A 27,019-nucleotide genomic window follows, 5' to 3' on the forward strand; every position below is an offset into this window, starting at 1 on the left:
TCGATAAAAAGTGGGGCCCATCCGTACGGTGTAGAGTATGAATCTATATTCAAAACGGACCAACACTCATTCAAACACTAGGGACAGTATTGGGTCATTCGTGGCCATGTCTTAATTAAGTTGGAAAAAAAATAATTACATTTTTATTAAGTTATATATATGTGGGGAACTTAATAGATATTTGCAAGTAAAAAAATTAAAAATTAAAAAAAAATCTAACTACATATTAATGAAACAGGGGCTGTAATAAGATATTTGTATCTAAGGATATCTACAAATTTAAATTATTCAAATGATCTTATGTGTTTGATTAATTGTAAATATTAATCAAGATTACATTTATTCGTTGAGAACTAAAGATCTTCATGAAAATAATTAAAAATTATTAATAAAAATATAAATTAAAAAAGTGTCAATAAAAAAATGTGAAAATGTAAATGATAATAACTTTTTTTTAACAAATATGTTTTATAAAGTATATCAAAGTTAAAGATTAATATAAAAGATAATATAAATTATTTTTGCACTCTAACTTTTAACTTTAAATTTAATTAAAAAATAAAAGAAATTAATTAATCTACGAATTGTGTGAGGTGAGTTAGACAAATTAGTAAATTATTATATATAATGAACTTTACTTGGAAATTTTTTTGTGAGTACTTATAGATAAAAAAAATACATAAAATATTTAACAAACTATAACTTATTTAATATAAACTAATTAGTTTATAGAAACTCTCTTGTACTAACTTATTTAAAAAAAATTGTTTTTTATGTATAAATTAATTTTAAATTATTAAAAATATTTACTTTTTTTTATAAAATATTTTTTTAACCGTTATATTTCAAAAATAAAAAATTAAATTAGTTAATTTATAATTTGTTTCATATGTAAGAAAGAGGAAGAAAAAAATGAAAGAAGAGGAAAAATAAACGATTAATATTCATTAAGTAAGTGATTAATGTTGTAATGATCTAGCTAATGACTATACTTATTAAAGTTCAGCTACTACACAATAAAAGAATAAATAATATACACTATACTTAGGATTTATTATACAACTAATAACTAATATCATATAAATAAATGTTATATACAAGATATAGTATCAAGTGTAAAGTAAACTTAAATATTGGTCAGCATTTATACAAAATCTAACTATATTGGAGTAATCATCAACAAAATCTAGACATCTCTAATAACACAAATCATCTTACTAATCTTATTATGTTCTTACGCAAAATATGATCATTGCAATTTCGATCATAAGGAAAACACTTAATAAACTTATAAAAATAATTTAATATATAATAAAAAAATTTAACAAATCGTAACAATACAATACAATCAACTCATAAATCACACCATCACATAAAAATACAACAAGTCGCAACACAACAACAATCTCAACATGACAACTTAATCAATTTAAAAATGTATAACATAATAATACATTTATTACATCTAATGTATCATTACACGTATCAATTACAAAAATTTATTGCAATATAGAATGAACAATTTAAGTAACTAGACTCTATCGAATCACGACATTACTTATTTTAACCGAATCAACTAATAATTCAATTTAATTTTTTAAATTTGTCACTTAAACTAAAAAATTTAATATTACTATAAAAATATAATAGTTTGATTATGAACTTATAGTCATATTAACTTATATCACTAATAACATGTTTGTATTCTCGTTTAATTCCGTTCAACGTCAATGTTACAAGAGAATAAAGTTATGTTGAACATGACTTTAGAATTCAGAAATTGAGTAAATCAAACACGCTCTAAATCACTTAATTATATAATTAATTTACTCACTATTATTTAAATACTACATCATTTAATATTAAATTAAACACTAAATTTATAATTTAATATTTTACTTAATTAATCACTTTATTCACGTGTGGTTCAATTTTATTCACATTTAAATAGCGCGTAAAACGTAGAGCAGCACTAATCCTTTCCCATGGATATAAGATGTGAACGAGTATTGTTCCTGGACAGCACAGTGCACATGACACATCACTTGTTTTAAATATAAAATATAAAATCAATCCAATCAAATTATTAACATCGCTAAAAATAGTATACGTCATTCGCTACTTCAAGCTATGATGGATTGATGGGCATCGTTCATATCATCACATTCTATCAATGATTAAATGGAATAATTATGAAACAATTAATTAATGCTAATGAGACCATATTTTTTCAAAATATAAGAATTTAATTATGATTTGATGAACTTTGAATTTTTATCCATTTTATGCTCAACTCAAGTCTTTTTCTCATGCTTAAAAAAAATTGGGAAGAGTTTATGAAACACAATTTAATCCCTTTATTTATTATTTTATCATTAAAAATTAATAAAATATTTTAACATAGTTTATAAATAATACTCTCATTTAATATATTTATTTTAATTTATATTTATTAAAAATAGATAGATTTAGTCACTTTATCGTGTAATGTTAATTAACATTGAAATGCTTGATAGAAAAATTAATCGTGAAAGATAGGTATAATTACATCAATTAAATAACTTATTCGATATAATCAATGTAAATATATTGTAAACAGTAATTTTATTTCGTTATATTATATTTATACCAATGTGATGAATCTATATTCTAATGGACATCAACATAAAATTACTAATTAGATCATATATCGGTGACCTTCGTATTGATTAGATTATAATTACCTTAATTACTTCTATACAAAATGAAAAATTACTTATCTAATTTGACGCAACAACCGATTATAATTGAGGAGACTAAACATGTGTATTATAAAGTGTGTTAAGTAAAAGTATCTAAATTTATGAGAGTATTTCGATGTTTGAAGTTGCCGAATAGACATTATCAATTTTCAGGAATGCTCCATTTAGTATAGAGTTTATTAAACAAAACTTTTCTATAATTTTTAAAAAAATGGTTATTTTAAAAAATAAATTTCTACCAAATATCCATTAATTCCAAAAGAATAATGTTGTTTAGCGGCGCACATACTATGAATCATGATTGAGGACAAACCAAAAGTCGTTGTTACGTGTAGGAGTTCAGAATTATTAGGTATAGAATTGTAGTTGCATCCTCTCACCACAAAAATAAATGACTTTAAAACGGAAAACAAATTGTTGCATTTTTCGGATTTGTTCGCGTGTGAAAGCGACCAAACACATTTTAGACTTATGTGCCAAAGCAGCATATGTAATATTTTTTTTACCATAATTAATTATCCTATTACAAACTAACATGTATAATAACTATAATTTTAATTGTTAATTTTATAATTAACGATGAGCATATCTTATTATGTAAAATACACCTCTCATCATTTAAAAAAAAAAAGTCAAATCCTTTCTAATTAGCTAGTTTTACAATAATAATATATTTTCTTTTTAAATTATGATTCATTCACAAATTGAAAATTTTATTGAATATAATAATAACCACTCTAAAATTTATATCAAATTTTATTTGTAATTAATTGATAGTATAAAAAATTATATACTTACAATAAATGTCCATTAATTAAATTATTATTCTCAGTGAGAAAAAAGTATATGTAATGACATCCCATAAAAACCATTTTGTATGATAATTTCGTTGATTTTAATAATACACAAATCACATCAAAATTATTTTTTAATTAGTTGTCAGAGTAGATGCATATCCATTAAAATATGTTTGTTAATTTTTTTATTGTCAATATATGATATGATATTCTTAAAATATAAGATTAGCAAGATGCTTAACTTGTCCTTTTCAAGCAATAATTATGAATTGCAATTAAAAATAATTAAACATATACTCTTCATACGCTCACAAAAAGAAATTTTGAGTAAAGTGGTGATTTGATAATTACTGCGGTAATTTTACGTAATTTTCTAATCACAATTTATCTTAAAAGGTAATTTTGTTAATTTCTAAAATAATTATTTTAAAAATTATATTAATAAAATTTTTATTGATCGATTGAAAATGTAAAATCTCTTATACAATTGGTATACATGCATGTCCATTAAATCCTACTACATGATAGATCATATTAACTTGTTTATAATATAACAATAACAAATTAAGAATTTTGGAAACAATCCGTGGAGTATTTGAAATGACCTAATTCCACTATACAAGATATCTCATTATTTAAGATAAAATTGTTTGCAACGAAGTAACTAAGGAAGAAATAATAACCGAATAATAATTTATACATAGATGAACCTTCTTTTTATCACAGTATGGAGTGTGAACGAAGGTATATGCAAATATATATGTCCAATTACATAGGTTGCATCCAAAGCACTCGACCATGATTTATGAAGTATACTCTAACACTCATCATGATGTCTGCTAAGGAATACGATAGAAAGCATGCAGTATAAAAACACACCGTGCATATTCACGGTCATGTCAATCTAAACATATATAATTAAGTTCCAAATTTATTTGGTACCTTCCGATCGACCTGATGAGTAGGTACTGAACACGCGTGAGCGTGACGGGTGTTAAGTTGATCTTAAACACAAAATATCTTTCAAGTTTATTCACACAAAGTGGTTTCATATTTGAGACACAAAAGTCAAAAGATTCTCTGGTATTTGAGTTCCTCTCACCATCTATGCTCCTCCGATGTGTTTCTCGTGCTTCTTGTACTTGTACCAGCTCATGAATTTCGCTATAAACTCTGAAATAATAAAAACCAGAAATCCACTGAATGAGTATTAATTTATTTACTTAAGAAAATGAAAATGAAAACTAAATTGGTAATGATGAATAATAAATTTACTCTTTTTTTATTCCTAGATACTCTTTTTTAGATTAAATTGAGTCCTCGAAAATTAAATAACAGATACAAGAAATTGCAAGAATATTAAAACCTCTGAAGCCCAAAGAAAGTTAATAAAAGTCCAAAGAGTAAAATTCATGCGCTTTTATATGTATGTCAAAATGTCATGTCATTAATTTCATTCCATGGCACAAGTTAAATAAATATGTCACAGCAAAAATTAGGCCATGTTGTAGCATACACTCTTGGATATCCAGGCATGAAATAATGAATGCAATAAAGTTTTAAAGAAAAACAAATACTTTAAATTGCAATTCATTTTACTTAAAGATTTGATTTAAATTAACACAGGAATTTTTTTACACACACACCCTAACACCCTATGTTAATTTTGTTTGACTATGATAATTATATTGGTTATTACATTCTTAATTATTATGGATAGATAATTTTTTTTAAGGGATAAAATCTCTTTATAGAATGTGAGTGAAATTTTATTTCTATTACAATTTATCTATAATGAATTTGGGTTAGGTTATTCCCACAATTTAATATATTCTTTTGTTTGATCAACAATTCAATTGATTTTGACAAAAATCTAATTGAACTAGGCATATCAGGGTTAGGTTGTTCACGCTGATTTAATTTTTTTTTTTTTGACCAACAATTAAAGATTTGAGAAAAATCTTATTGAACTAGGCGTAAAGAGTGGAGTTTTAGACCATAAATGTTAATAATGCATGTCTCAATTTATGTAAACTTTTAAGAAATAACTCACACACCTAGTTAACTAACTGAGCTAACTCTTCTTGATTAAGATTAATAGCAACTTGGACTCAACAGCCTATGCATACATACCCAAATTTAATTATATTCAATGAAAATTAAATTGCTCACATCAATAATATTTATTAAGATATTAATGACTAAAAAAATTAGTAATGTAAAACCTAGTGTCTTTAATGTAGTATTTTTATAAGTATATGAAAAAATATTTTTAAATAAATAGTATTAAATATTTATTTATTAAACATACTATATTTATTAATTAAAAATATAAATTTATTAAATATATGACCTTTTATCAGAATTTATATATATTAAAAATATTATTGAATAAAAAAAATTATTTTAAAATGTGATTTGATGCCTATATACTTAAGATACATTAACATCAAGTTTTTATTTGAAGAAAGTCATCGCATCTAATATAATCTAATCAAATTTAAAAGATTTAATAATATTTAACCAAGAATTAAATTGTTCATATTAATTATATTTATTATATAAAACTAAGTTGTTATTAATGTAATATTTTTATAAAATTTTTAATAAAATAATATTAGATATTATTTATATGTACCAAAAAATATATTATCTATTAAATGTAAAATATAATTTTATTAAATGCATTCTTTAGAATTTAAACATATTAAATAATATTAAATAAAAAATAATTATTATAAAATTCAATGTGTATTTTTTTTTTGTTCGTCCATGGAATTAAACGCGGCTACATAGACAAGACAAGATTCGAACTCCTGACCTTGCTTAAGCGTGGATCAACCTCTACCGCTGAATCACACGCTTGGGATTAAAATTTGATGTGTATATACATACTAGTGTATTAATATTAATTAATATGAAAATCGAAGGAAAAACTTAGATATATAAATACTATAATACTGAGTAAATACTAATTAAGGGCAGAGTAGAAAATGATTGACCTTCGACTTTTGAGTAAGTTAATTCATTCTTTATGGTTGAGTCATTGTTCTCATCCGATTCGGCTTGTTTTCGTGCATGACCCAACTGCTTCATACTTTCAAATTTGATTTCTCCAGCTCTCTGAAATGGAATAAAATATACTTTTATGATCCCTTTTAACATTATAAAAATATAGGGACAAAAAATCCATTAAACATTTAATTAAATTATAAATAATAATAAAAAAAAACAGTTTGAGTTTTTACATTGAATTCCTTGTCGAGTTGGGCAACCCCTGCCCACAGCGGTTCATCAACTCGGTTTGTTAACTCTGTTACCAAAAACTGCATGAACCACGATAACGTCACAGATATTGGCACCTTTTTTGTTTTTTGAATTTCTTAGAAACCATAAAATTCACTAGCTCTTGTGTTTTATTTAATTAATTTTCCCCTAATTTTTGTGAATTAAATGTAGTGATCATATGATTATTTTAAAAATTATACATGTATTTTAATTTAGACCATTTAAATATAATTTAATAATTATCTAAATTTGTAGATCTATTTTTTATAATAAGAAAAATTCTTATATACATATATATGTGCACAAATAATTTCTTACCTTGTAAATAAAGTCAGGAGGAACATCATGAATCATAAGACTTTGGAGCTTTCCACGAATGACGTACAGCCTATATTAGAAAAGATTAATGGTTGTAAAGTATAAGTTCGTCAGAAAATAATAAAATTTATTTTGATTCATTTTCAATGTATTATTTTTACATCTTTCTTTAATAATATGTTATATGTTACCCCATTATTGAAAGAATTTCTCTGTTCAAAAATTGCGATAACGAGAAAAATTATTTTAATTGTTTATAATTATGTGACTAGATATATAATGCTAACAGAAGGTTGAAAATAATTAGTAATGGGACATAAATCAAAATAAGCATGCATATAGCTGACTTTTTAATGCAGAATATATATAAATTATTATCATTATATAGTTAAATTATAAAATAACAATATAATGTGTTAACATAGTAAACATAAAATTAAAGTATATTTTATAATATCTTTTAAAAAATAAAATATGTTATTATAAATACAATGTATTTTATAAAAGATATTATTAATACATAGTTGTTAAAAAAATGGACTAATTTTAAGAGAATAGAACACCAAATCATATCGAGATATAATTTAAAATATAACTTGAATTCATTATTAAAATAAATGGGGTCAAATTTCAAGATTAGAACTCTTCATAATTACCCTTGAGCTAAAATCAACAAGTGAGATGAGTTAAGTCTTGAAACAAAAAAGTTTATATTAACAAAAAAAAATATCAAATTCTATTAAACTTTTATAATTAGCGATTTTTACCTATTACCCTAGTATCTTAACTTTAGGGTTTAAAAACAAGGGATTTTAATTTAAAATATAATATATAAAATCTAAAATCAATTTTAATTTAAAATTTAGAGACCTAAAATGAATGATGTTTACATCTCAAGCATTCAAAATTAAGATATATATAAGACCTAATTTCTTACTGTCGTGGACTTTGCTCTTGGATTATTTCCTGGGCAATATTCAAAATATCTTCTTCCCACCCAGTTAGAATTAAATCGTCATCTTTGAGAGCATCCCTGCGTGCAAAATAATTAATCATTTGCATAATATTCTAGGCCTCATTTAACTCCAAAATCGATTAAAACAAAGTGACAATAGAAACAAAAAATTATTGAAAGCTATATTCACTAGTTAAATACTTAATTAGTAAGACTTACTTGTTTCGGCAACTGGCCTCCAACGAACGAATGGCTTGACGTAGATTGTTTTTGGACCTCAAAATTATCTTATGGACTAAGTCTCGCGATAATTTTATTCCTTCTTCTTTTCCAATATATTCCAAAATCTCAACAAGCTGTTGGCTCAAAAGCATGGAAAAAATAAAACCTTATTATATGCCTTTCGTGAAAAAATCTATGAATAACATTTTATATTTCAGTTGTATAAATGATTTTTTATTCATGATTTAAAAGAACCTCAAACTAATTATAAAAGAAGAAATTCACTGCATTAGATGACTAAATTAATAATCTATGCTCCTGCTGCTACTCAATTTCGGATTATAATTATATAAGTTTGCTAATGGGATGGCATGAATTCCAAAAATCACATATATATAGAGTACCCTCATAATGTGTAATTATATCATCAAAGAGTGTAAGATGAGACAGAATCCATTAACGTTCTTGAAAGGAAAGACAGATTATACTGAAACAAAAAAATATTGGAAATTCTGACCTCTTGGCTTGATGGTGATGAAAGCCGAACAGTGATGCAAAGTGGTTTGACAGGTTGGAGCTTTGATTCATCAGAGCAACAAAAGAATACCTTATTACACCCCTTGTACTTTTCTAGTAGCCACTTAATATACAACAAGGATTCTATGGAAAGCTTCTCGGCCTCATACAAAATGATTGCTTTCAAATAAACATATATACAGGTAAATATGTTACTAACTTGATGATTGGTCCGTAAGAATTAAGAACACAACAACTTTTGCATTAATTAGTGCTAAAATTAGAGTGTACCTTTGCAATTTTCTGGACAACAAGGCTGCGAGTTGTTTATGACCTGGCCATATGTTTCCTTGAATAAATCAACAATTACATGCTTTTCATATCCCTTTGTCTCTGAGAGATTCACCTCAACATGATGGAGTGATTTCTTCATGCGAACTTGGAGTTTGTTAACCATTTCTCCCTATGGAGATAAAATTTAAGCAGGCAATAAATTCAATTTTCTCATTCATGACATGTTATGAAAATTAACTCGTTCTCCTCTTTTAATTTCCGTTGTTTTCAAATTGCAACTTACTTAGAAAAACGAGTTACAATTTCAATCATATCTGTTGAGAGTAATGTGAATGGAAAGAACATATTCTTTATGAATTGCAAAGCAAAAGATGTGTTTAAATACAAAGTAGTGGGCCTAGGCCCATAAGATAAAAACTATAAGATAAAAAAACTATAAGATAAAATTATATCTAACACTCCCCCTCAAGCTGGTGTATATAGATCATATGCACCAAGCTTGTTACAAATATAATCAATCCTAGGACCCCGTAATGATTTGGTGAAGACATCTGTCAACTGATCAGTAGAGTTAACAAACTGAGTAGTAATGTCCCCAGATAAAATCTTCTCACGAATGAAGTGACAATCTATTTCAATGTGTTTGGTCCTCTCGTGAAATACTGGATTTGAGGCAATATGAAGGGCAGCTTGGTTATCACATATGAGAGTCATCTGTGTAACTTCGCCAAATCTCAGTTCTTTAAGCAACTGTTTGAGCCAAATAAGCTCACACGTAGCAGAGGCCATGGCACGGTATTTTGCTTCTGCACTAGATCTTGCCACTACATTCTGCTTCTTACTTTTCCACGAAATCAAGTTATCACCAATAAAGACACAATAACCTGAGGTGGATCTCCTGTCAGAGGGAGAGCCTGCCCAATCTGCATCTGAGTATCCCACAACTTGGGTATGATTGTTGTAGCCATATAATAAACCTTTTCCTGGAGCACCTTTGATATACTTCAGAATGCGGATGACTGCATTCCAATGTCCTGCACATGGAGAATTGAGAAATTGACTCATCACACTAACCGCAAAAGAGATGTCAGGACGAGTTACCGTGAGATAGTTCAATTTCCCAACCAGTCTTCTGTACCTCTCAGGATCTGAGAAAGGCTCTCCCTGACTTGGTAGAAGTTTAGCATTAGGATCCATAGGTGTATCAACGGGCTTGGAATTCATTAGCCCAGTTTCCTCTAAAATATCCAATGCATACTTTCTTTGAGATATTACAATTCCATTTGTAGATTGCGCTACCTCAATCCCCAAGAAATACCTAAGTTTACCAAGGTCTTTTGTCTGAAAGTGATGGCAAAGATGTTGTTTTATCTGAGAAATGCCATGATGATCACTACCAGTGAGAACAATATCATCAACATATACTATCAAGTAGATGCACCCAGCAGTGGAATGTCAATAAAAGACCGAATGATCAGCTTGGCTTCGAGTCATACCAAACTGTTGGACTACAGTACTGAATCTACCAAACCATGCCCTTGGAGACTGCTTAAGACCATAAAGTGATTTGCGGAGACGACATACCAAACCGGAAGACTCCCCCTGAGCAACAAACCCAGGAGGTTGCTCCATATAAATTTCCTCAAGCAAATCCCCATGAAGAAAGGCATTTTTAACATCCAGTTGATAGAGAGGCCAACAGCGAAGAGCAGCCATGGCTAAGAATAATCTGACAGAGGTCATCTTGGCAACAGGAGAGAAAGTGTCACCATAGTCTAATCCAAAAATTTGAGTATAACCTTTGGCGACCAAACGAGCTTTGAGTTGATCAATGGTGCCATCAAGACCAACCTTGACTGTGAAGATCCATCGACATCCAACCACAGACTTCCCAGGAGGTAAAGAAACAAGATCCCAAGTACCACTGTTCTGAAGAGCACACAGTTCATCGAGCATGGCTTGTTTCCAACCAGGGTGGGCCAATGCATCACCTACATTTTTAGGAATAGACACAGAAGAAAGAGAAGAGAGACAAGTATATTGGGAGGGGGATAACCGGTGATAACTCAGAGTAATATAATGAGGGGAAGGATTACGAGTAGAACGATTACCTTTCCGAAGGGCAATAGGGAGGTCAGACTCAAGTGGTTGGGCCGGAGGAGACGAAGGAGGTGGCACCGAAGTAGAGTCGGGTGGGGGTCCAATGGGAAGGCTAGAGCGTTGCCGACGATGATAAAATTGAAGTGGAGGCGGAGGTGGTGGGTCGGGTGACACAGCAGACACAAGAGGAGTATCAAAGACAAGAGGTAAGGGTGAAGGGGCAAGGACAGGTGTAGGAGAAGAGGAAGTAGATGAAAAGTAGAGAGAAGACTCAAGAAGGTGACATCGGCTGAAATTAAGTAGCGACGAAGGGAGGGTGAGAAACATTTATACCCTTTTTGAGACCTAGGATACCCTAAAAAGACACATTTATGAGACCGAGCGGAGAGTTTGTCAAGACCAAGACTGTGATTATGGACAAAACACGTAGATCCAAAGACGCGAGGAGGTAGGGGGTGGAGGGGTTGAGAAGGAAATAAAATAGAGTGAGGTATTTGGTTGTTGAGGACAGAAGATGGCATTCGATTGATGAGGTAGCAAGCAGTGAGAACAACATCACCCCAAAAAAGGTTGAGGAACGTGACCATGAAGTAAGAGGGTGCGAGTGGTCTCAATTAGGTGTCTATTTTTGCGCTCAGCCACCCCATTTTGTTGAGGGGTATATGCACAAGAAGTCTGATGAAGAATGCCATGGGAAGCCATGAAGGCTTTAAAGGGGTGAGAGAGGTATTCATGAGCATTATCACTACGAAAAGTACGAATAGAAACACCAAATTGAGTTTGAATTTCATTATAAAAAGATTGAAATATGGAAAATAATTCAGAACGAGATTTCATTAAAAATAACCAAGTACATCGAGAGTAATCATCAATAAAGGTGACAAAATACTGAAATCCTAAAGTGGACGGGACCCGACTCGGCCCCCAAATATCAGAATGAACTAAAGCAAAAGGAGACAATGCTCGGTTGTGGACACTCGGAGAAAAGGAACTACGACTGTGTTTGCCTAACTGACACGACTCACACGATAAATGAGACAACTTAGACAGACGTGGTACAAGATGTTGAAGCTTGGCAAGGCTAGGATGACCTAATTGAGCATGGATGAGGGTAGGGGAATCCGCCACCAAACCAACAGGAGCAGAGGTGCCGAGGTGATAAAGGCCATGAGACTCACATCCGGTGCCAATCATCCGTCCCGAACTCTGGTCCTGTAAGAAAACAGAATCTTTAATAAAAGAAATAAGGCAATCAAGAGAACGAGTAAGACGACTAAGAGATAATAAATTAAAGGGAGACTCTGGGACATAAAGGACATTGTCAATGGAGAGTGAAGGAGAAAGATGGACAGTGCCAACACCATGAGATGTGGCACGAGAACCATTAGCCATAGTGATAGAGGGTAAATAAGCAGAGGTAGAAAGAGATGAGAAAAGAGACCGATTACCAGAAATATGATCGGTAGCACCAGAGTCTAGGACCCAAGGGCCAAGAGAGGTGGAGTGAGTGAGACCAACAAACGAAGGACCTGTGTGCGCAACAGAAGCAGTGGAATTGGAAGCTTGACGTTCTTCATACCATTTAAGGAAGTCATTGAAAAGAGCTGGGGGCCCAGAGCCAGAACTATCAGAGGGGGTAGCACCTGATACAGTTGAGACAGGAGAGGCAGTGTGGGCAACAACAGTAGTAGGGCGAGGGGGACGACCATGTAAGACATAGCAACGGTCAATTCTGTGGCCCAGTTTGTGACAGTGATCACACTTGGGACGACCTTTGCCCGGTTTGCGAGAACGCTGACGATCATCACGTTGAGAAACCAAAGCAGAGGAGTCGCCAGTGGGAGCTGAAGAAGGTATGTCAGGGGAAAACTTGCAAGGCACACGCAACAGAGTGGACCAAGCCGAGTTCAAGGTAGGCACGGTCGGAGATCCCAAAATCTGATCACGAATGGAAGAGTACTCATCAGGAAGCCCATACAATGCCATCAACATAAAGAATGTTTGGCGTTGCTCGAGTTCCTTGGCAGGAGTGTCAGCAGGAGGCAAAAGTTCATTGAAGTCATGTAGGAGGCCATGAACTTTGCCCAAATACTCAGCCATGGAGCCATCAAGGCGTCGTGGGGAGATGATATTCTAGAGATTTTGACACACACCATAGAGACGTTGAGTATCATTAGTGTATAACACTCGGGCTTGTTCCCATATATCAACACATGTCTCATGGGCACGAAAAATTTGCTTTAAGGAGGGATGAATGGTCGACTTAAGGACACTACAAATTTGAGCGTCAATTTTCAACCAACGAGGACGATCCTTCTCATCAACAGAAGCAGCTGTCTGGGTAAGGTGAGCAACATAATCCTGTCCCTTAAGCCAAAGCTTGATATCCGAAGCCCAAGTATCATAATTGGTGCCATCTAACTTGTCAATGGAAAGAGGGACATTGACATAATTAGTGAAAATAGCAGAGTCAGGCCGAGCAGTGGAAGAAGAAGCCATAGATGCTGTAACAGGAGAGAGAAACAACAACAGGAGAGAGAAAAACGGCCCGAGAAGGAAGAGATCCGTGACAAACGATGGCCGATCACAAAACAAATAACAGATCGGCGTAGAGGGGGTCTGGGCGAGTCCGGCGCCGGTGATCGCCGCCGGAAAAGTCGCCGGACGCGCCGCCACGCGCGGCGGCCGACGGAGAGGAGAGAGAAACTGCGCCCAGCACGGAACCGGCGCGTGGGGGCGCGTGCGGCCTCCGTTGGCCGCGCGACTGGTGGCGTTGGGTTCTCCGGAGGGAGGCGAGTTGGGTGGGGGGGGGGGTCGCCGGCCGGAAAGAGTGATTTTAGTCTCAAGTTTCCACTTCTCTATTAAAGCGATCCTGGTACATTTGTTCTCTAGGATAACACTGTTCTACTTTCCCCTTGGTTTAGCCAGTTAGGGGTCTGTGAGATTGGGGAAGGTGTAGGAAAAACTGTACAGAGGATAGAAAATCAAGAGAAGAGTGATGAAAGAAAAACTGAAATTTACACAATGATTAAAAGTTGTATTCACACATTAAATTATGAGCTCTTATGGAAAAGCTTGGGTTAACTAGAGGAAATAGTAGACCCGCTAGTTCACTTAACCAAACTAGCAACGAACCAATGAATCTAACAAATTTAATGGAGTTAAACAAACTCGACCAATCAATCACATTCCAACAAACTAGAAGATGGCCTCCACTTAGATATTTGGGGATACTTGGTTGTGAATTAGTTCTAAAAAATAATTGGATTTTTCTTTTTATTGGTACGCATGGGAACAATTTGTTTATCATTCTGTTCAAGAAGCTGAAAACATATAGATGATGATAAAAATACGTATTACCTTCAAGTCAAAGTTTCTACATTCTTCTATGACCTGTCAATCAGTATCAAAGTAAAATTGTCAATGTAATTTTGTATCGTAAAATACAGAGACACACATTACATTACATATATGTCTAAAATGATTTACCTGCACCTTGTCGGCGCCAAATACCTCTCGAAGCATAGCCCGTATCATGGATCTCTTTCCTACACATGGTGGTCCTTCAAATATAAAATGACTGCAGCCACACCCTTCTTTTACCTATGCAATTATCAAAACCAAATTTATTTTCATCTTTTATCCCAGAGGAATATGCTGTTGGGAAGTTGCTATTTTCTTATCAGAATTTTTTGAAAAGTGTGCCAACTATATGTTAGTTCCACTATTGCTAGTAAGTGGTAATAGATAAGTTTATACATGTACTTGTCCTATTAAAGTATTTAAAAATGCAGCTGTCTCTTAGTAATTTAGTATTCAAGTAAAGTATATCTCACCATTGCTTTGAGCTGAAGTGCTTTATCTTTGTTGCAGATGAATTCTTCCAAGGTGGTGGGCTGGTATTTGGTTGCCCATGTATACTCGTACGCATTTCCACCCTCTTTACATTGTGATTCTGATGCAACAACTGTTGGTTCAGAAACAAACAAGGCCTTCTCCTTTTCATGCTCTTTGAGTTCCTCCACCTTCCACACATCCATCTCTACTTCATCACTTGTTTCTGATACTCTCTCCCTCAATGGCTTCTCTTCAATAACATCAGCACCACTCATCAACTTCATTTCCTCCAAAATTGTTTCATCTAACACACCCTCAACCTTATCACTTGCTTGCTCAAATACAATCTCCCTCAATGGCTTCTCTTCAATCACCATCTGAACATTCTCATTGGGATCCTTTGTCATCCATTCCATCTCCTCCAAAACCATTTTCTTTGCTTCCTCTTCTAACACACTTCCAACCTCATTTGCCTCTGACGCCTTCTCTCTCAATGGCTTCTCTTGATCCAGAGTTGTTTGGTGAGCAATTTCTTGTAATGGCGCAGTAGCCCTGACAGGCTGGAGTTGTTGAAAGAGAAAGCCATCATGATCCTCGATAACCAAGTAGTCGTTCAAAGTAAAGTCAGCGTTGATGATCTTTGGGGGCGATGAAGAAGTGTTTTGTGCTGAGAGTTTGTCCATGATGACTTTGAAAGTTTTGATAGCAGGAGGAGGTTCAACAGGTGGTGCATGAAGCACAAGGGAGTAATCAGTGAGAAGGCCTCTATAGTAAGGACTAGAAGAGTAGGAAAAGGAGTTGTTTGCAGGAATATGATGAGGGCCAGGGGTCCAAGGATCGATAACCTTGGAATAATCAGTAAGACCTTTATAATATGGGCTAGAGAGGAGATGAGTGGGAATAGGAGCATGAGGCGCATGGCAGTGAGGGATGGTGTTTGTATCGACAATAGCAAGGGATTGGTCAGTGAGACCCTTGTAGTAAGGACTAATGGTTTTGGAGGTGTGGATGTCGTATACGCGCATGTTGAGAGATGGAAATGGAAAGGAACGAGTGTTTTTCCTCCTACTTCTCCCACTTTTGGAGCGAGGAGTCTTGGACAGGCTCTGATCGGAGACTGTAGGTTGCTTCGTTGTTGGGCTTGCCAATTGCATTGCCACTTTGTGTTCACCAGTCACCATGCCTGGCTCACTTCAAACATATGAGTCTCTCAATCACCATTTCTACTCGGAACTTCCTAAGAATGCGATAATAACCATGCAATTACCTCGTTAATCACTAGGTCCACTTTTGTCTTCTCACTAGCCAAGTCGGCAAAATGGGTTTTCTTTCTTTCTTTAAATCCTAAAAAGGTTTTAGACCGGTATAAGGAATCTTGGTTGTGTAATCAAAGTGTTCAAGAAGAAATAAGAAATAAAAGAAAGTAAAGCTTTACATTAATGCAATAATGTTGAAAGTTGGGTCAAGTACTAAAATTCTAAAAATGGTACAAGAAAACTCTGAGTGAAGTATAATCTAAAGCTTTTAAAGAGTCTTACAAAAGTATCAAGACATAGAACGAAGAATCTAAGTTATATATTGTTACCGCCGGGAAACACTCTTATTTTGATGCTCTCTGACACTTGATTTTCGAGGTAATAATTTCCCGAATCCTTATCCTAAAAGAGGGGGAGATACTTGCAAAGACATTTTGGTGTTCAAGTAATCAGCATTCGATATAGAATAATAAATATTTTAGTATTAAATAATCATATCTACCTTTTCTTGTCGCATAAATATCGTATTTATAGTGAGATACTTGGACTAGATGGACCTTTTAAATTCAGAGCTTAATAATTTATGTTTTATGTTCTAGTTAGGATTAACGTGAACTCTTATTATTTAACCTTGATTAAGACGGAATAATCTTAACAAGGTTGGCGGTACATATATATTTTCCAAAAGTAAACGAAGAAAAGTAAAAGATTTGGACCACGTTAAATGTATTACAGATGAAGAAGGAAAATTTTTGGTCATAGATCGAGATACGTATCAGATGCAGATGGCAAAGTTAATTTTACAAGTTTTTCGATGATGGACAAAGATGTACTAGGAATTTGGAAGAATCTAGAAATCCAGGAAGACGATAAAATTGGGCCTACTATCATAGAATACGGATTGGAGAAAATAAAAAGCATTTTAAGAGGATGGATTATTGTAAAGTATTGGACTTTTCCTTCTCAAGGTGTGCATCCATAAAATCGTGAATCATTTTTCAATTAAGTGTGCAACGCGTGAACATTCTTTTATTTATTTATTTATTTATTTATTTTATTTTTATTAGATGCATCAATAACTATTTTATTTGGAGGAGAGGAAATTGCTTCATATGAGATTTTTTTCCTGCCTCATTTGTGCTTTAATATATATTTTTTGTGAAATCTTAGAGTCTTTATGTAGCGGTTGTGAGCATGATCTTTTTTATTACATAGCAAATTATAATTGCATCTCTTATTTTTTTCGTGATTATTCTTAATATTTTTTTTTATTATAGTGAGATCTTTTAAAAGTTGAAAATATGTTATAAATACACCTTTGTATTTTTTTGAGATTACATCCAATATTTCTTTATTATTTGGACTCATAATGAGTCTCTTTAAAAGTTAAAAAAATATTACATTTGTACTCTTTTTTTTTTAAATTACACCCAATATTCATTTGTTATTTGAATTTACAATGAGATTTCTTAAAAAATAAGTAATTAAAAATGATAAAACAATAATAGTGACTAAAAAAATAATCCTAAATTTTAAAAGAATGAAAAATAAAAAAATTACAAAAATTAAAATAAAAAATTACTTATTTTATGGGTATATATATATATTTATTTATTTATGCCATTTCATAAATACAATAAATGAATTTATAATAAATCAAGTGAGATAATACATATTTAAAAAAGAGTAAAATAATCTTAACACAATGAGACTTCTTAACAAATAAATAGTTAAAAATGATTAGACAATAGTAGTGACTAAAAAAATAATCCTAAATTTAAAAAAAATAAAAAACAAAAAAAATTATGAAGATTTAAATTCAAAACTTACTTATTTTATGAGTGTGTGTTCGTATATATATATACATATATACATACATATACACACAAATATATATATATATATATATATATATATATATATATATATATACTATTTCATAAATACAATAAATGAACTTATAATAAATCAAGTAAATCAAGTAAGATAATACATAATTAAAAAAGAGTAAAATAATTTTAAAATAAAATTAAAGATAAAAAGAAGTTAAGATAAAAAAAATATATAATTATTAAATAAATAATTATTTTTTTAAGTAAATTACACTTACGGGAATGTTAGATACAATCTTAAAAAAATATAAAGGATGTATGTTTAATGTTTTTTCAACTTTTAAAGAGTCATAGAAATGTAAGTTTAATATTTTTTTTTAACTTTTAAGGTCTTGCTAAAGTCAAATAACAAATATTAAATACAATCTCGAAAAAAGATAAAAAGTAAGAGAGTAATTTATTCTATCATTTATGGTTATTAATTTGTTATCGATTGTTTGGATGTAAAACTAAAGGGTACCTTTGTTTATATATATATATATATATTGAAAATCCCAGGAGGCAATTGGATCACATGTTAGAAGGAAGAAAGTAAAAAATTTACATTATAAGAAGGGTGTTGTGATTGATCATACTCTTATGCTTGTGTTTTTTGGATAAGAAAATCCGTATATGTCTGTATGCAATGAACGATGGAGTCCTTATATACCGTATGGTGGTCGACTAGGTCGAATATCCGAGCCCGAGAACCTGGATCCGCCGACCACTCGCGAAGCAACCAAAACACTAAGGCCGAATACCCGAGAACCCCGACCACTTGCGGATCGAACGACACGTTTGGTGCGCTCGGCCGAACCCCATACCTGCGCCAGGATGATTACGAAAAACTTAATTAACATAATATATCGGATTAACCCACCTAATTTTTCGGGGCCCAATCCCTAATCACGGCCCAATAAGAACACCTATAAATAGGACCCCAACGAGGTATGTAAGCACTTTTCAACTACCGCATTTATTACGCCGAACACTTACTTGAGCGTTGGAGTGTCTTTGTAGGCACCCCCCTCACATCAGACTACCCGGATAGGAACGAGAAAATCGAGACCCAGGATCAGACCCGACACAACAAGGATAATTGAAGTGTGTATCCTAATACAGGAACATTTGGCGCCCACCGTGGGGCCGAAGAGACATTTTCAGCCCCTTAGAACTCTACGACTGAGACCGAGGCATGGTAGTAACTCGCAAAGGACAATCAATGACGACTCAACCAATCCCAAACCCCGAAAGCAATCCCGTTATGACCAATCAACAACGTTACCCGTATGGAATGCCTCAAACCAAACTGGAACCTGTGACACAAGAGGCCCGACCGAACACTAACCGAGACCAACCTGACCTCCAAGATGACTTGCGTGCATTGCGCGAGGAAATGGCCGTTATCCGAAGGCAAAGAGAGGCCGACGCAAGGGAGTTGGCCGAACTACGCCGACAGAACGCCGAGCTTCGAAGCCTTAACCAGACATATGTGCCGTCAACTCCTACCCTCCAAGAGGAGTCAGCATATCACGCCCCAACCGACCATGTGACCCGAACCCTGGTCACCTCTTTGATAGCTAACAAGGCCGACACCACCATTCACTCCCTAAGGCATCCTTTTTCCCGAAGAATAATGGAGGCAACCCTGCTAGACCATTGGAAAAGCATGCCGATCGAGAAGTACGATGGGTCATCCGACCCTGAGGAACATTTGAACGTTTTCTTGACTCAAGCGACCCTCTCCACTCAGGACGACTCGGCTTTGTGCCGAATATTCCCCACGTCGCTGAAGGGAAGAGCTTTGAGTTGGTTTACGAGATTACCGAGCGCCTCCATAGACTCATTTAGCGAGTTGTCGTCCCAGTTCATCTTACAATTCGCAACGAGTAAGCCGTACAAAATAACCTCTTTAGCCTTGGCGGGGGTCCGTCAAGAACAGAAGGAAAGCTTGAGAAGCTTCATGGACCGATTCAACAAGATTGCAATGGAGATTGGCGATCTTAATCCTGCCGTGGCGTTGGACCGGCTAAGCACGGCCCTCAGGCCGAGACCATTCGTAAACAGCTTGTGTAAGAAGCCACCAGTCGACATGAACGACCTCCGGCGCCGAGCCGAGAAGTACATGCAAATGGAAGAACTTGCGGAGACCCGGAATCAGGCCAGGGTCGAAGAAAATTATACCAAAAAGAATCTGGCCGAGAGCAGGAGAGAAAGACGAACGCCTAGCCCTCGAATACTCGCCCCCCGAGAGGACCTCGCTACACGGCGTACACTCCCCTCAATGCGAGTAGAGCCAAAGTGATGGAACAGGCCCTCGCATCAGAAATCCTTGCGATGCCGAAAAGGGCGAACACACCTCCCAGAGCCGATAAAGCCAAGGCATGCCGATTCCACCGAAACAAGGGACACTCCACCGAAGAATGCTCGGCGCTGAAGGACAAGCTCGAGGACCTTATCAAACAGGGTCACCTCATAAGCTTTATCACCCCCAAGACCACCAGTCAAGGGAAAGAGACCACCACTCTCGCGAAGCTCGTCTGCCAAGAGACTGACGTCGCCGATCACGTTCGCCCAAAAGGCAAGATCGATCGCAGCGCCCCAGGGAAGACAATGACCGATCACGGAAGGTGATCAACACAATAGCCGGAGGCTTCGCCGGAGGCGGGTCCACCTCTTCAGCACGAAAGCGACACCTTCGTGCCGTCCGATCAGTGAACAGTGTGAACCAGCCGAGGATGCCGAGGATGCCACCTATAACCTTTTCCGATCGGGATTTCCGTGGCGTCGACCCCGTACAAGACGACCCCATGGTGATTTCGGTCGAAATGCACAACTGCATCGTGAAGAAAACATTGGTCGACCAGGGGAGCTCGGCCGACATCTTGTACTGGAATACTTTTGTGCAGCTTGGAATCCCGGAGGAGAGCCTAGAGCCATACCACGAACCACTGGTCGGCTTCTCAGGTGAAAGAGTGATGACTAGGGCATGCATTAACCTGTATACCCGCTTCGGGTTCGATCAAAAGTCTTTCCGAGAGATAAAAATCCGTTACATTGTGGTGCACGCAAACACATCGTACAACATTCTTTTAGGCCGACCGTCAATCAATGCGTTGGGGGCCATTGTTTCGACACCTCACCTGTGCATGAAATTTCCGTCGAGGGATGGGCAGGTAATCACCGTGCACGCTGACCAGAAAACAGCAAGAGAGTGCTACCTCTCTAACTTGAAGGTGCAACCTATGACTGTCCCCCAGACGACGACAAGAGGCGTAAATGTGGTCAGACAAGAGATGACCGAGCACATCGACCTCGATCCTCGGTTAGGAGAGGAAGAGCGAATCGAGCCCGCAGAGGACCTCGTCCCGTTTCAGCTGGGACGAGTACCCGAACAGGTCACGCACTTCGGATCCCAACTGAGTAAAGCCGATTCGGACCAGGTGAAACGAGAGGTTCGAGATAATAAAGACCTATTCGCATGGACGGCGTCGGACATGCCGGGGATAGATCCCAATTTCTTGTGTCACCGATTGGCTGTATGCCGGGACGCCCGACCAGTTGCCCAAAAGAAGAGGAAGATGGGAGACGAGAAGACAAAAGCCACGAATGTCGAGGTGCAAAAACTTTTACATGCAAAGTTCATCCGAGAGGTCACATACACCACCTGACTAGCTAACGTGGTGTTAGTCAAAAAATCGAACGGGAAGTGGAGAATGTGCACCGACTACACCGACCTTAACAAAGTCTGCCCAAGGACGCCTATCCACTTCTGTGCATCGATCGACTCGTCGACGGCGCGTCCGGACATGCTATATTTAGCTTCCTAGACGCTTACTCCGACTACAACCAAATCAAAATGCACCCGGCCGACGAAGAGAAGACGGCGTTTATAACCAAGAGCGCCAATTTTTGTTATAAAGTAATGCCGTTTGGGCTGAAGAATGCCGGGGCGACCTACCAAAGGTTAATGGACAAGGTGTTTCAGGGTCAGATCGGCCGAAATATCGAGATCTATGTGGATGATATGGTGGTCAAGTCCAACTCTCTGGCCGAGCACTTAACCGACCTAGCCGAAATCTTCGGTGAACTTCGCAAGCACAACATGAGACTCAACCCCGAGAAGTGTACCTTCGGGGTCAAGGGAGACAAATTCCTAGGTTTTATGCTATCGGCGAGAGGCATAGAAGCGAACCGAGACAAATGCCAGGCCGTGTTAAACATGCGAAGCCCGAGCAACCTCAAGGAATTGCAACGCCTTTCAGGAAGATTGGTCGCCTTATCCCGATTCCTCCCACGGTTAGGCGACAAAATTAGCCCGATGACAAAACTCTTGCGGAAGGCTTCGGCCTTCTCATGGGATGAACACTGCGAAGCCGCCTTCGCAGGGTTGAAGATGACCTTGGCGACACCACCGACCCTCATGAAGCCTGATCCTCTGAGCCCGCTACTTGTATACTTGGCCGTGTCCGAGGAGGCGATCAGCTTGGTTCTGGTGCAAGAAAAAGAAGGCACCCAGGCTCCTATATATTTTGTCAGCCGACTACTACAAGATTCAGAAACCTGGTACCAGTTGATAGAGAAGGCGGCACTTGGTTTAGTACACACTTCCCGACGCCTACGTCATTACTTCCAGAGCCACCGAATTCTTGTGCACACTCACTGTCCAATCGCTAAGGTACTAAGCAAACCCGAACTTGCTGGAAGAATGATGGCCTGGTCGATGGAACTCTCGCAGTTCGACATTACCTTCAAACCGAGGGGACCGATCAAGGCTCAATGCCTGGCCGACTTCGTAAATGAACTTCACCCGCACGGCCAATTTGAGGAACATTGGTGGACCCTCCATGTAGACGGATCCTCAAACAGCGAGGGGAGCGGGGTAGGAGTGATCCTAGAAGGACCGAGAGGGATAACCTTGGAACAATCCTTGCGTTTCCGGTTCAAAGCTTCAAACAACCAAGCCGAATACGAAGCTCTATTGGCAGGATTAAGGCTGGTCGAGGATATGGGTGCGTCAAAAATCAAATGCCGAACCGACTCCAAAGTGGTGGCCGAGCAAGTTGGCAGAAATTTCCAAGTAAAGGACCACAACATGATGAAGTACTATCATGCCTATTAAAAACTGAAGGCGAGCTTTCAGGAGGTGTTGGTCGAGCACATCCCGCGCGAGGACAACACCCGGGCCGACCAGTTGGCTAGGTTGGCCGCGACCAAGAAGCCATGCCATTTGAGAACAATCATTCAACAAGAGATCGACCACCCCAGTGTCGAGGCTGAAATGGTAGCAAGTGTCGAGGCCGACCTGGCCGACCCCGATGACCCCCCAGATTGGCGAGACGAACTCAAGGCATTTCTCACCAGTGGAATCACGCCAGCCGAACCGACCGAGGCCAAATGGTTGAGAACGCAAGCCAGTAGATACGTCATCATCGCCGGCCAGTTGTATAAACGTGGCTTCTCTACCCCATTGCTTAAATGCCTAAACCCCGCCGAGGCCAATTATGTGATGAGAGAAGTACACGAAGGTATTTGCGGAATGCACTCAGGAGCTAGGACGACCGTCTCCAAACTCTTGCGAGCCAGGTACTATTGGCCGACCATAAACTCTGATTGCGCAATGTTCATAAAGAAGTTCCAATCGTGTCAAAAGCATGGCAACTTAATCCATCAGCCGGCCGAGCAATTACATTGCATTCCCCCAGCATGGCTTTTCGCCACCTGGGGGCCTGACATACTCGGACCCTTCCCGGTTGCCAAGGGCCAATGTAAGTTCCTCATCGTCGCCGTTGACCTATTCACCAAAATGGATTGAAGCCGAGCCCTTGGCGTGTATCTCGGCTCATCAAGTCCAAAAGTTTCTGTGGAGGAATATCATCACCCGTTTCGGTGTCCCACACACTCTGTTGACCGAAAACGGCCTATAATTTACCGACCGAAAACTAAACGAATTCCTAGCCGGCTTAGGAGTGCAGCACAAGGTCACATCGGTCGAGCACCCACAAACGAACGGTCAGGCCGAGTCAGCCAACAAGGTCATCCTTGTAGAATTGAAGAGACGGCTAGGGGAAGCAAAGGGAGCATGGGCCGAGCAGCTGCCCGAGGTGTTATGGGCCTATCGATGCACCCCCCAGTCAACCATGCAAGAAACACCTTTCCGCTAGTCTATGGATCCGACGCGATGATCCCAGTGGAAATCGGAGAACCATCACTCTGCCGAGCCCACTTTGATGAAGCAAGCAACGAGGCCGAACTCCGAACAAACTTAGACACGATTGAAGAAATTCGTGACCGAGCACTGGTCGTAGCCGAGGCCACCAAGCAACGCTACAAAAGAAGATTCGACAGCAAGGTGAAGCCTAGAAGGAGATCTCGTTTGGAGAGCTACAGGTGAAGCGAGAAGGGATCCGAGACAAGGAAAGCTCGCCCCAAATTGGGACGGACCATACCGCGTCCGACATAACCTAAGCAACGGGGCATACAAGTTGGAGTACCTATCAGGAGAACCGATTCCGAGAACATGGAACTCCTCACACTTAAAGATGTATTACAGTTGATGTAATAGTGCACTCTTTTCCTTGGCCGACTCTTTTTTCCCTAAGGAGAGTTTTGGGTCGGCAAGGTTTTTAACGAGGCACTCAATTAATACAAAGACGTTTTTGAATATTGTTATTTCGTTTCATATTTGACTCTATGCCTACGTTTAGGTTATGAACATGCAGGTCCGACCTCCTCTAACGTACCGACGCCGAGCAACCCTCGGCCGACCACTCAAACGTTCACGCGAGCTCAACAGGTTCCCCTCCCGAGTACCCTCCTCGGCTAAGGATGTACCTAGGCCGAGCACTACACGCTTACGCACCGATGCCGAGCAACCCTCGACCGACCATTCAAACGTGCACGCGAGCCCAACAGGTTTCCCTCCCGAGTACCCTCCTCGGCTAAGGATGTACCTAGGCCGAGCACTACACACTTATGTACCGACGCCGAGTAACCCTTGGCCGACCAATCAAACGTGTACGCGAGCCCAACAGGTTTCCCTCCCGAGTACCCTCCTCGGCTAAGGACGCACCTAGGCCGAGCACTATACACTTGCGTACCAATTCCGAACAATCCTCGACCGGACAACGACACTAGCACAATTCAACCCGATAGGTTCCGAAACGCACGAGACGGACGGACACTCACATGTCAATCACACTCGCATGACCCAACACGACTTTAAAAAGCAAAAAGTAGGGCCGAGTACGTTTAACCCGAAATATCATAACCCGAACGTTTGCGAACAGAGCACTATAAGTCATTTCAAAACACGTAATTGACCCCCCCCCCTCGGCCAAACGTGAAGTCGGTTCATCTTATTAACAAGTTAGATAAACATGAAAAATTAAAGATGTTCATTAATCATGGCCGAGCAAAACGACTATTTACAAATCAGTCTATGCACCGACACCAAAAGCCGAGCTTACAAAAGGCGCTGACGGCCCGGTTACAAAAAAGAGCAAAGTCCTAACCCTAGCCTAACATTACCAAAGCCGATCCCTATTCTGCTGCCGATGTCGGAGGATTCCCGTCACCGACCACATCTATAACCAGATCTTCCTCCTCGGTCGACTGCACGGGAGCTCGGCTGGACATACCCTGGCAAGGGGCCTCGGCATCAGGCTGAGCCCCTTGAGGGAACTCAGCATAGCTCATAAACTTACCACCTAGGAAATATCGGCTAACGTCAAACTGAAAGTCAGCCGGGACCTCACAAAAATGGTAAGCTTGTCGGACGGCGTGCTGGAAGCCGGCATCATGCTAGGACAGGATCTGCTCGGTGGCTTCGGGCTCGAACTTAGCGGCAGCCTCTTTCAACCGAGTAATCTCACCCGCTGCGGCGATGGCCTCGGCCTTCATCTTCTGCACGGCCAACTTCAAGTCGTCGGCCTCCCTCCGATAGGCGTCGGCCACCTTCTTCAACTCCTCGGCCGACTCGGTTGCCTTAGCATTGGCATTTAAGGCCTCCTTCACCGTCACCTCAGCGTCCTTCAGATGGGTTTGGAGCCTTTCGGCCGAGACAGCTGACCTCATCATGACATGTTTCGCCACAAGGGAGGTCCGAGCATAAAGCTCACAGAAGAGCTTATACTCGGCCTCCGTTGACATCCCCTCCAAATATTGGAGTTCCCCGCCGGTGGTAAGGTCGAGACTGTCAGATTCTCGACCTGCACTCCCGAGGCCAAAAAGTTCGACCCCGCAACAACAGCGGGAATGGCGAAGGCGCCACAACCCGACTGCTCCAAGGACAACTGCTTCGGGCGCTTAGAGGAGGAGCTCTGTCGTTCCAACTCCACGTTCTGGTCAGCAGCCCGCACCCGAGACGTGCTCCCCTTTTTCTTGAGATTGGACACAGGGATCAACACATGAGCAGGCCTATCCCGTTGCCCCTTGAGGGCCGACCTTGCCAGCGGCATCTGCCCACTTTCTTTTGCTTCCTTCGCCCTCTTGGCGAGCATTGCAGTCACGTCCAACTTACCTCCGGCCATCAATCCTACAACAAAGCAAATTTTAACATCAATTCAAAACACTGCTAAACTACCGAAACATAAAACACATACCTAGCAAAACCATCTTAAAATGAGATGTCTCAAAAATATCTAAAAGCCCTCGGACAGGCAAGCCTTTCGGTAGTTGGTCTAACAGGTCCACAATCTCCTTGTCCTCGGCAGGGAGTTTGGATGTGGACATCGCCTCATAACGCGTCGGGCGCTTTGTCCCATAAAAAGGAAAGAGTGGAGTATCTTCTCAGTCGTAAAAGCAATTCTTCATCTCCGACCCC

General features: G+C 37.8%; 3 protein-coding genes across 5 annotated transcripts; 1 reads left to right on the forward strand and 2 right to left on the reverse strand.

The window, feature by feature from the left end:
- Positions 1-4,130: 4,130 nt before the first annotated feature.
- On the reverse strand, positions 4,131-16,249 carry LOC109810270 (uncharacterized). 3 transcript variants are annotated; one of them, XM_020373692.3, is made up of 11 exons: positions 15,068-16,249; positions 14,721-14,834; positions 14,592-14,624; positions 9,129-9,300; positions 8,839-9,017; positions 8,319-8,455; positions 8,082-8,177; positions 7,145-7,214; positions 6,787-6,864; positions 6,541-6,661; positions 4,131-4,711 (listed from the first exon to the last, which is right to left on the reverse strand). In XM_020373692.3, the coding sequence occupies exons 1-11, from the start codon at positions 16,247-16,249 to the stop codon at positions 4,644-4,646; spliced, it is 2,250 nt and encodes a 749-aa protein (XP_020229281.1). In that variant the 3' UTR covers positions 4,131-4,643. The 3 variants fall into 3 exon arrangements, 2 of the variants coding, with proteins under 2 accessions (XP_020229281.1, XP_082929976.1); XM_083073850.1 differs by lacking the exon at positions 6,787-6,864; XR_014433576.1 differs by lacking the exons at positions 4,131-4,711; positions 6,541-6,661 and having other exon boundaries at positions 6,798-6,864; positions 8,070-8,177.
- On the reverse strand, positions 12,306-13,331 carry LOC145957550 (uncharacterized). Its single transcript, XM_083073851.1, has 2 exons — positions 12,680-13,331; positions 12,306-12,443 (listed from the first exon to the last, which is right to left on the reverse strand). The coding sequence occupies exons 1-2, from the start codon at positions 13,329-13,331 to the stop codon at positions 12,406-12,408; spliced, it is 690 nt and encodes a 229-aa protein (XP_082929977.1). The 3' UTR covers positions 12,306-12,405.
- A 4,684-nt stretch (positions 16,250-20,933) lies between the features above and the next one.
- Positions 20,934-21,866, forward strand: LOC145956997 (uncharacterized). The gene has a single exon (XM_083073225.1). The coding sequence runs from the start codon at positions 20,934-20,936 to the stop codon at positions 21,864-21,866; it is 933 nt and encodes a 310-aa protein (XP_082929351.1).
- Positions 21,867-27,019: the final 5,153 nt, after the last annotated feature.

This window comes from Cajanus cajan, chromosome 4 (assembly GCF_000230855.2).
Source record: "Cajanus cajan strain Asha chromosome 4, NIPB_CcT2T_4, whole genome shotgun sequence".
Taxonomy (NCBI): Eukaryota; Viridiplantae; Streptophyta; class Magnoliopsida; order Fabales; family Fabaceae; genus Cajanus; species Cajanus cajan.

Excerpts from the sequence above, each read along its gene's own strand:
- LOC145957550 (XM_083073851.1), bottom strand. The coding sequence starts at position 13,331 with ATGGCTGAGTATTTGGGCAAAGTTCATGGCCTCCTACATGACTTCAAT. Across the intron at positions 12,444-12,679 it reads TGCTACCGATCATATTTCTG|GACCAGAGTTCGGGACGGAT; the intron begins GTAATCGGTCTC and ends GTTTTCTTACAG.
- LOC145956997 (XM_083073225.1), top strand. The coding sequence starts at position 20,934 with ATGCCGAGGATGCCACCTATAACCTTTTCCGATCGGGATTTCCGTGGC.
- LOC109810270 (XM_020373692.3), bottom strand. The coding sequence starts at position 16,249 with ATGGTGACTGGTGAACACAAAGTGGCAATGCAATTGGCAAGCCCAACA. Across the intron at positions 6,865-7,144 it reads CTCCTGACTTTATTTACAAG|TTTTTGGTAACAGAGTTAAC; the intron begins GTAAGAAATTAT and ends TGGTTCATGCAG. Across the intron at positions 4,712-6,540 it reads AACTTACTCAAAAGTCGAAG|AGTTTATAGCGAAATTCATG; the intron begins GTCAATCATTTT and ends TTATTATTTCAG.